The 11,093-nt window shown below is 35.5% G+C and overlaps 2 protein-coding genes across 2 annotated transcripts; one reads left to right on the top strand and one right to left on the bottom strand.

Moving 5' to 3' along the window:
- Positions 1–3,475: 3,475 nt before the first annotated feature.
- LOC119680714 lies at positions 3,476–5,619 on the bottom strand. The gene is made up of 2 exons (XM_038093667.1): positions 5,602–5,619; positions 3,476–4,168 (listed from the first exon to the last, which is right to left on the bottom strand). Exons 1-2 carry the CDS (start codon positions 5,617–5,619, stop codon positions 3,476–3,478), a joined length of 711 nt encoding a protein of 236 aa, XP_037949595.1.
- A 223-nt stretch (positions 5,620–5,842) lies between these two features.
- On the top strand, positions 5,843–9,324 carry LOC119671914 (mitochondrial carrier homolog 2-like). Its single transcript, XM_038082790.1, has 5 exons — positions 5,843–6,340; positions 6,397–6,571; positions 6,638–6,956; positions 7,015–7,193; positions 9,140–9,324. Exons 1-5 carry the CDS (start codon positions 6,109–6,111, stop codon positions 9,219–9,221), a joined length of 987 nt encoding a protein of 328 aa, XP_037938718.1. The 5' UTR covers positions 5,843–6,108; the 3' UTR covers positions 9,222–9,324.
- The last annotated feature ends 1,769 nt before the right edge of the window (positions 9,325–11,093 follow it).

The raw sequence follows: 11,093 nt of genomic DNA, 5'->3' as shown, positions 1-11,093 counted from the left end.
CATGTTTTTAAATCAATTTTCTTATTATTTTAAAATTAATTTTAAAGCATAAAACTTTAGCAATGATCTGTTCACCTTGCTAATTAATAAAACTCTAAAAATTTTCAATGTTAATAAACTTTTATTCAACTTTTTACAGAGAGAAAAATCGAAACGTTCTCATCAATCAAAACAAAAACTTAAAAATATTTGAAATTGAATTTTACTTTTTAAATTCAATAAATGCACAGCCAACTGGGTCGCCACAGTACCCCCTCCTAGCGATGGAGTACTAGCAACAACGCGACACCACAACTAAGTCGACAACACCACTCTTAATCACGAAATTCCGCTAACCTTGCTGGGAAACGCACTACTCTACCAGCTCGTGTCACTTTCGGAATCGGCAACAGGGATTCACGCCTACAATCACCAGAAGTCACTAACTGATCACCATTCAACAGCGCTGAAGGCTGACGCGTTTCTGGAACAACCTGTTCAAGATCATCACACGTTAAGTACGCCGCCTTCAACCTATCATTCGAAACAGTCACCTCTCTCCCACGGCAAACAATAACAGACGTCTTCTCACTACGACTCAGCACCTCAAATGGACCTTCGTAAGGCTGCTCAAGTGGAGCTCGAGCACGATCCACTCGAAGAAAAACGTGCTTACAATTAATAACGTCACGCGGAACATACACAGATGGATGACAATGTCTTGTTGATTCAACGGATTTAACCTTAGCTAAAGCCCTTCGCAACGCCGACACAAAATCAGTCTCGGACGACTTCTGCTTGAAATCCGAAAGCATCTGCCCTGGAACACAAAGAGGATTTCCAAACAACATCTCTGAAGGACTAGCATTTAGGTCTAGTTTCGGTGTCGTTCGCAATCCCAACAACACAAGCGGAAGAGACTGCGTCCAATTACTTGAGGAATGACATCGAATGGCTGCCTTCAATGTTCTATGGAAACGTTCAACCATACCATTTGCTTGAGGATGATAAGCCGTGGTATGAAAGTGTTTCACTCCAAGCAATCTCGTCAGTTCCCGAAATACAGCAGACTCAAACTGCCGACCCAAATCAGTGGTAATAGCCTGCGGAGAACCAAAACTTGCCACCCAACCGTCGATAAAAGCCGCTGCAACTTCTTCTGCCGTAATGCCCGACAGAGGCACAGCAACAGGCCACCGAGAAAAACGATCAACGCAAGTCAAACAATAACGCTTCCCCTGAGACAAAGGCAATGGACCCACAATGTCAACATGAACATGCTGGAACCGACTATCAATATCAGCAAACGAACCAATTGGTGTTTTAGTATGCCGCTGAATCTTGGACTTCTGACACGCAATGCAACTACGCACAAACACAGCTACATCCTTAACCAAACCAAGCCAAACATACCTAGCCTGCACCAATTTCCGCGTTGCTCGAATACCAGGATGAGCCAAACCGTGGAGTTTTGAGAGTACCAGCTGCCGACAGTTTGCGGGAACAAAAGGACGAACACGACTGCCTGACACATCACAGTACAGTTCAATACTCGAATCCGGCAATCTCAACTTCTTCAACCCAACACCATCTTCAGACTGGCTCTTCAGCTGAGCGAGCAACTCTGCATCAGTCTTCTGCCCCTCAGCAATTAACTCAATAACATTTGCCTCCAACTGAACCGTAGCCACCCGAGACAAAGAGTCAGCCACCGTATTATCTGCACCAGCCAGATGACGAATATCAGTGCAATACTGACTAATAAACTCCAGCTGTCTTGCACGACGAGGAGATGCCTTCTCACTTATTTGCCTGAACGCAAACGTTAATGGTTTGTGATCCGTAAAAATGACGAAATCACGACCCTCTAATGCATACTTAAAATGCTGGACAGCTTGATAGATAGCAGTCAACTCACGATCATAAGCACTATACTTAGTCTGCGCTGGACTCAAACCTTTTGAATAAAATGCCAATGGCTGAGTCACACCTTTCACTACTTGTTGGAGAACAGCACCCACCGCAACGTCTGAAGCATCAGTCGTGAGCGTCAATTGTGCATCCAGAGCCATGAAGTTAAGCAACGTAGCTTGGACAAGATCCTTCTTGCAAGCCTCAAAAACCTCTATATCTTCTGGAGTCCAAGAAATCACCGACTTATCATTCTTGCGGTTACCTGGTGTAAGATGAAACAACCGCTGCTGATTCTGCACAGCGTTACGCAGAAACGGCCGATAAAAGTTCACCATGCCTAAGAATTGTCTAAGCTGTTTCACCGTTGCTGGCAGAGGAAAATCACGAACAGCTTGAACTTTACTCTCCGGAGGACGTAAACCCTTTGCACTAATAACGTGCCCAAGGAACTCGATCTCGGAACAGCCGAACTTACACTTGGCAAAATTCACGGTCAAACCAGTTTCTCTAAGTCGATCTAAAACCAGTCGCAAATGCATTCTGTGTTCTGCTTCATCTTTTGACGCAATTAAAATATCGTCGATGTACGCAAAAACGAAATTAAGATCACCTAGAGTCTCATTCATAAAACGCTGAAACGTCTGGGCAGCATTACGGAGACCGAAAGTCATAAAGCGAAACTCGAACAGGCCAAACGGAGTTGTAATAGCTGTCTTCGGAATGTCTGCCAGTGCAAGCGGTATCTGATGATACGCTTTCTGCAAATCTATCTTCGAAAACATAGTTTTACCATGAAGAATACTCGTCACATCATGAATGAACGGAATCGGATACCGATCAGGTTTAGTTTGCGCGTTGAGCATGCGATAATCGCCACACGGTCTCCAACTTCCATCGCCTTTGCGAACCATGTGAAGTGGACTTGCCCAACAGCTTTTCGAAGGTTGACAAATCCCTGTCTGGACTAAAAATTGGAATTCCTTCTTGGCTTCTTCAAGTTTGGCTCCAACTAAACGTCGGGGACGAGCAAATGACGGCGCACCAAATGTCTCGATGCAATGTTCAACCTTAGTAACTAAACCCATCCGATTTGCACTCATAATGCCTAAATCACGGTATTCATTAACCAGCTCAGCATAAGCTGAAACTGAACCACACACACGCACAGTATCTTCTTGAGACACAGCAGCCTTACCCTTCATCATCAAAGTCGTCTTCGAATCAACTAACCGCTTCCTTTTCAAATCCACTAACAAGTCATAGTGATTAAGGAAGTCGGCTCCAACAATAGGACAGCTAACATCCGCAATCACGAACGTCCACGGGAAATCTCTACGCAAACCCAAAGACAAAAGCAGTCGACGCTCGCCAAATGTTTGAATAGGCGTACCATTAGCGGCATATAAATTAACTGATGCAACACTGTTAGCCCTTTGCTTCCAACGACAGAACGACTTCGGTAAAACTGATATGTCCGCACCAGTATCAATGAGAAAAACGGTCGACGTGGCGGGATCTTTAATACTAAGTCGAGCTATACGAACACTAACCCCTTCTCGGCTCGACGACGTAGAAGGAGTGCCTAGTTTTTTGACTGATGAGAGCTTGCCACAAAACTACAGGGCTGCCGACAAGCATTAGCTCTATCACCAAACCTTTCGTGATACCAGCACCAATCTGGATGACTTCCTGGTCGGGAACGAGTTCGCCTACGCCTCCTCGATGACGATCGACTTTGCATCGACTCACTACGACGTAAATCCAAACGACTCAGACGCTGTTCGATTTGCTCAAGCCTTCGTAAAATCACAGCATTCTCAGAATAGGCTGGACAATCAGAGGCTGACGCTACAGCTATCTGTTGAAAATCACCCGCCTCGCAAATACGGTCTGCTAATTTCGCCAGTTCTGCTAGTGCCACGTTCGATGCCTGCAGAATAGCGCGCACTTGTGGTGGCAAACGCTTCAGCCAAAGAGACTTAAGGAACTCATCGCTCACCTTGTCTTTAGCTAACGCTGTCAACTCCGTTAACAACTGTGTTGGGCGTCTATCACCAAGTTCAACTTCTGACAACAACCGTTGAATCTTCCGCTGCTCGCTCTCACTGTACCGCTCTATGATGCAAGCCTTTAAATTAGCGTATCTTCCAGTTTCAGGAGGATGAAGCACTGCATCACTTACATCGGCGATAACACTTGACTCAATCGCTGCTACAACCGTGTTGAACTGCGTGATGTCACTCGTAATGGCAGCTACTGCGAATTGCGCCTCGATCTGAGCAAACCAAATCTCCGGTCGCTCGTGCCAAAACGGTGGCACCTTCACTGCTACACGGTTTACGACACTTCCACTATCAGAAGCCATTACTACACCTTCGTCTGCAACTGACATCACAGCTCGATAATTAGATATTTAGCTCAGAAGTTAATATTTCTAAATTTAAACTTTTTCAAAATCACGTCGGGGTCACCAATTTAGCAATGATCTGTTCACCTTGCTAATTAATAAAACTCTAAAAATTTTCAATGTTAATAAACTTTTATTCAACTTTTTACAGAGAGAAAAATCGAAACGTTCTCATCAATCAAAACAAAAACTTAAAAATATTTGAAATTGAATTTTACTTTTTAAATTCAATAAATGCACAGCCAACTGGGTCGCCACAAAACTAATTTTAAAATATAAATACACAAATATTAAAATTTCTTTTAGCCCCAGTACACACGTGAAAAGGCGACAGTATGCTTCTGGCCAAAGTATAAAAGTATTATTTGTTTCTGGCTTCTGATTGGTACGTACATATGTAACAGAAAGAAAGTGGATACGTGTTGCGCACTTTTGTATACACTGTTTTCTCTGTTTGTAACAAATATATAAAATAAGTTTTAACAATTTATTTATATGTAAAATATTCTTCGCAAATATTAGATTTGCTCCACGAGCTACTCGTAGTAAAACTCGTGTAAAATACAAGTACAGTACAAACTAAGAGCATAGCACAAATAAAATGCCAGATTACTTTCTTTATTCAAATTTTCATGGAACAGATTTGTGTAAAGTTTGGTAAGAACAGCTGTTTTCAAAAAATAAGAGCGCAAAATAAATTTTGAAAAATAAGAAAGTTTTATAACAACAAGCAGCAACAACATTATAAAAATGTTGAACAAATATTGCAGCAAAGCAACGAAAGACTAATGAATATTAAACAAAATAAACTAAAGACGTTGGACAAAATTTTAAAAAAGTATTTATATTTATATTATATGATATATAAGAAAATGTAACGATTATTGTCCTTTTCAGATCAAAATAAATAAATATATTATTATTATAAGGATAAATCAAGTTAAAACATATTTAGTTTTAATTTTTATAACTTGAAAATATTATAGTTTTAAGAATATGTTAAGTTTGAATTAACTATTTATATAGATAATGTAATTTTATAGCTAATTTAAGTTAGAATTAGGTTCCTTGTTTTAATATTTATGAAATAAATTAATGATATATAAACTGTATTCAATGACAGTTAATTTCTGTTTGTGATTTATTACAAATTAAATCTCTTACAATGCCACGCGAATAAACAATAAAAAAATTTAAATTCAAACCAAGACAGCTGATTCATACAACACAAATTTTACTTGAAATAAAATTTTCGAGTAATGTTTATGTAGCATTTTCAAATTTCGACCGAGATGTTATACCCACTCAGATGCTCTCATTAACTCGAAAATTTGCTGGTGGAGCGCTCTTGTGTCTACACAGTGTTACTCAAAGCTACTACAAGTTGCTCGTGGAAAAGACCTATTGTATATAAGGCATTTATTCATGGCATTAAAATTATTTATCAATAACATATGTTAACGCAGTTGGCTTAAATTTTTGATTAAAAAAATTATTTATTCATTTATAATTTCAAATTGTACACTTTACAACTATTAATAGTTTGAAGCAAATATATTTTATTATCGTAACATTGTTTCTGAATCGTAATATTAGTTGGACACGTTATTCTTGTCAAAAGTTTTTAAATTTTTTTGTATACAACACTGCGAATTTTGTTTTTGACAAATCGAAGAGACTTTTTGACGTGCCTTTTATCACGGAGAATTTGTGCGATTTGCAAAACATTGACCGGTACGGTTTTGTAGTGACTAGCATTGGTGAAGGAGGTTTTCTTAGGAAGAGTGGTGTAATTAAATAATATCAAGATGTTAGCACCGCCCGGGGCACATTCTAATATACATGGCAATGACTTAGCTGATGAAAAAGAGGTAAATGAATGGACTCGTTTTGGATTTCGCATTGCTGTTGGTGCGGCGCTACATCCTTTTGAATATGCTAAAGTCTTGGCTCAACTTGGTTATGAACCAATTGCTCCGCGCCCTGGAAAGTCCCTGCTTGGCAAAGATATATTAGTTTTGCCAAATATGTTTCAATATGGTATGATATAAAAGTAAATAGTGTTTACATAATAATTTAATATATACACATTTAAGTGGGTTATATACGAAGAATGGACGGTTTCTATGGAATGTATCGTGGACTTTCTCCAAAAATATTTGGCAATCTACTTGCATTTGTTTGCAGTGAAAAAGTAATTACAGCTTTTAAATTACCTACAGCTGAAGAATGTAAATTGAAGGATGATGTTGACTTAAGTGATGAGGAGCTGTAAGTATTTGATTATGGTAATGTCTTAAAATCTAATTTTTTAATTAAACTTATACATCTTTAAAGGTATTTACAATTTAAATTAAATTTAAAACGCGATTTAGTAATTAGTATGACAAGCATTATTGTATGCCAACCCTTTCACGTGATTTCCCTACGAATGATGGCACAGTTCATTGGTGGAGAAAAAATATATCAATCTATAGTTGGTTCCATTATTGAAATTTACAAATATGAGGGTATTAGTGGATTCTTTAGTGGTTTACTTCCAAAATTGATAGGTGATGTAGCCAGCCTTATATTGACAAGTACCACCGTATTTATGCTTAATAAATACTTAATTAAAGATAAAGTTGGTAGACATTATAATTCTGGACTTACACAGGTATTTATATATTATTAAATATCTGTTAACTACTTTTTTTTAACAAACTCTCAAACAGTTTGCCATTGCCAGTATGTTGTATCCTTTCCAAGTTGTTGCTAGTTGTATGTGTGTAACTGGCTCTCGTCTTATGGCCGCAAGTCCACCGATGATGCCAATGTACAGAAATTCAATTGATTGTTGGAACCATTTATCATCACTGGGTGAACTTAAGCGTGGTAATGCTTTCTTTTTGAGGTAAGAAATAATTCAAGTTTTCTATAAAAACCAAGTTAAAACTTATATACTATATGTTATATTAAATAATTTCCTATATGATTTTTATTTATACACTTCTATATATTATAAGAACAAATAAAGATAAACTAAATTAAACACGATTAGCCATCACTTCTAATTTGACAGGTACGAGTTCAGTCTGACACTTGCAGTCCAAACAAATTATATACGGGCTGTAACTAATTAAAATTCGAATATTTCCTAACACCACTCATGATGAGTACTTGGCAATACTCGAAACGGTCTGCCAAATTTCAAAAAATTAACTTTATTCTTATGCTTTTTTTTACTATAATTTATCACATTTTAGCGAAATATTTGAGCTGCTGAAAAGTGCGTGCACTATTAGGTCCATTTAAATTAATTGATGACGATAGATTCTCTCATCGATCAATATTCGACCGACTTAGTAAAAATCTCATTTAGCAACCACTTTCTATAACTGATTGTTACCGTGCGTCCTTTATCTTTCCGAAAAAGTGTACTTAATAATGAATATAAAATATTTTAGTGGGCATAAAAATCATGAAAAAGGCTTGTATCTACACTCTATAGGACTGTTATTTCAGGCATAATAATTGCGCTTTTGTTCATTTAAACATCTTCATATTTTGACATTACATTGCTGAAGTGTGTATTTCTTTCTATATCTATTTTAAAAAAGTTTTGTTTATTATGAAACATAAATTAGATATATATATGTATATATAGTTATAAATTTATATTATATTATACATTTCTATAAACTCGTTCAATTTAAGGCAAAAGAATATATTTGAACTTTGATAAATAACGCGGTCTACTTATACTTTTTTTTAATCTTGATAAGATAACATAAATTGTATTTACTCCTTTTTTTTTTAATTTTATCAAAACTTTAAGCTTTATATTGCATTTGTTTTTTATATATTTTTCAATGTAAAAAAATATTAACATGAATTTTTATTGTGTGCATTTGATAATTTTACAACTTCTAGGTTGTAAAAACCGGTGTAATCATGATGTATTTGGTACATCAATTTGAACCACTATCAATCTAGTTAGGTTAGGTTAGGTTATGCTGGCGGGCCAAAAAGGCTACACATAGACCATTAAGTTCCATTGCGATATTAGATCAGAGTCTCTTGTTACTAACAATAGTATGCATCACTCAGGATGCGTGTGTTATTAGCGAATTTCAATCTAGTTACTATTATTGTATTATTATTCGTAATTTCCATTGGGTTAAAACAACAACAACTCCTCTTAATGATCTCCAGAGAAACACAAACCGGTACTCTTGGAGAAATATCCGTAGAAGGTTTTACATTCTCTTTAATGTCCCAGTAACCGGTAACTCAGCTTGTCAATTAAGTCTACCGATTTGTCCCCTACATTCTATGAATAGTGTATTAATGTTTGCATTTAGAGAGTTTCGAATAGCAAAGAAAGAAAGGGGAAACACAAAAATTTAGTTAATTTATTAAAATTTGGCTGACCATACAACGCTGTTTCTAACATTACCAAGTACTCATCATCAGTGGTCTTAAGAAATATTCGAATTTAGTCCGTATATAACTTGTTTGGACTGCAAGTGTCAGGCTTAGAACTCGTACCTGTCAAATTAGAAGCGATGTCTAAACGTGTTTTTCCACAAGTAGACAAGGCCGTACAAACTTTCCCTGCTTAAGGTTGCAGGTTTTTTTGACACTTTTTTTATTTAATTAGTGACATTAACCATTAATATAATATGGGTATTTAAAAAATATGGATATTTATTAGAATAAGTGACAACTGTGAATGTTAGTATAGATGTCTATATATTTTAACTGTCAATTTATTGTATTGTATATAATTACTATATGTACTTTATATATTCTTTCAAACGGTTTTTAAATGTATATTTCTGTTGTTATTTATTGCAGGTATGTGCCTGGACCTAGGAAGAATAATTACATTAGCCAAACTAATTATTCAATTATGCCACCATTAAGTAAGAAGCAATAGATCACTACAAAATTCGTTACAAAGAGTTCAAAAACTATTTCATGAAGTTTACAATCAGAAGACAATGCATTTGGAAAAACAACAACAACAAACATTTTTAAAAGAAAAAAACAACGCATTTATTTCTAATAATTAAAAAATTATTTCATCTGTATCAGTAAAAGAGATTTTTGAAATAAAAAACATTTTAACTCATATATTTTAGATCAGTGTTAGTATATTTTTCTATTTTTTTGTATTTAATATTTTAAAATGTGTTCCGTTGTATGCTCAACTCAACTTCTTCTCATACTCAAAATGATTTAAAAACTCAAAATATTTCCAAAAATATTGAAATCAGAGGAAAATTCTTCAGTTTTCCGTTATGTATTCAGTATGCATTGTCTGTGGCTCTTGAACAGATCGCGGAGAATTTTAGATTTTCATATATAGCATCCGACTAAACTATTTCGAAAAGTTCTTAAAAAGTAAAAGCAAAATAAAAGTGGAATTTTAAAATATTGTAAATTAATTAATAATAAATAGCACAAATCTAATTTATGCAACAATAATATTAATATATTTTTTTTTCTTTACGAGTACATAATAAATAAAAAAAAGAAATATTACTTTGAAAAATTAGCTCTTGTATGTATCAAGAAAATAAATCATGCAATGCTTCTTAGTCCGTGTGTGTTTTCCTAAAATAATTTTATGGAGATACTTTTAAAAATAGCCAACCAAAAAAAAAAAAAATAAATAAACAAAAAAACTCAACAGATTTTAGTATTTGCACATATGTACGCGGCTTAGTACATGTATTAAATATTATTAAAAATTAAATAAAAATAATATACGAAAATACACACAATAATTTGGATAAGATTTTTAAACAAATGATTTATGCTTTCTTTAAAAAGCTAATTTTTATAAAATCGGTTCGGATTAACGATTAACGGCGCCCGTCTTTGTCGAAAATGTCTAACAGGCGCGCGCAATCGATGCCAGCACAAATGCTAGACCAGAAGCCAACGCGTGGCAGGTGTGTAGCTGCCATATGTTTCTCGTGGAAGATAATCACTTGTATTGTTTCGCACGTGACTTTGGTGTTATTGGTTGTTTCGTATTGCGTTGGTGGTGCCTATTTGTTTCGACATTTAGAGAAACCACATGAAATCGAGGTGAGTAAAAAGTCTCGCAATGCGGGTCTCATTACGATTCTTTATTATTAGGTTCATGTTTAAATAGTTTAACCAGCTGTGATATTTGTATTGATTTTGAGTAAATTGTTGAAATTTCCTTTTTGTAAAATTTATTGATCGAATTGTTAATATATATAAATTATATTTTTTTTTTAGTAGATTAGTAAAAATTTATCAACTAGTTGTTTGTTTGTGTGACCCCTTTGGGGGATCTTATCCCATTGCACACACTGGTTTAAGTCCAATCAACCTTTTGACTCATCCCCTTGAGGTAGCTAGGTTTCTACGGCTGAACCATTGGTTGATTTCAATTGTATCATCACCCCCTTTTCCATTATCCCCTTAACTCTAACCCCACCCATTCACTTCCCTACCCTTGTATTCGTCTTGTAATCCTTACATATTATCTACTTTTTAGATCCCGGCGGGCTACAACAACAACAACAACGAGTTGTTTGTTTTATTTATGTTATGATCTTGAGTTTTTAATTATACGGAAACAGAATGAACCTATAGGCCTAAGTGAATCCCTTGGGATCGCTATAGAGAGAGAGAGAGAGAGAGTTTAACCTAACCTAATCTATGTTATGATAGTAAGTAAATCGGCTTAACACTTATGAGGTGCATAAATACTGCGAAACGTTGGTTGAGGGTAAATTAAAATAATTTAAAACAAATTTGTTTTATTTTA

This window comes from Teleopsis dalmanni, chromosome 1 (genome assembly GCF_002237135.1).
Source record: "Teleopsis dalmanni isolate 2A chromosome 1, ASM223713v2, whole genome shotgun sequence".
NCBI lineage: Eukaryota > Metazoa > Arthropoda > Insecta > Diptera > Diopsidae > Teleopsis > Teleopsis dalmanni.
The sequence above is the reverse complement of the archived record's forward strand: the minus strand, read 5'-3'. Positions and strand labels throughout refer to the sequence as shown.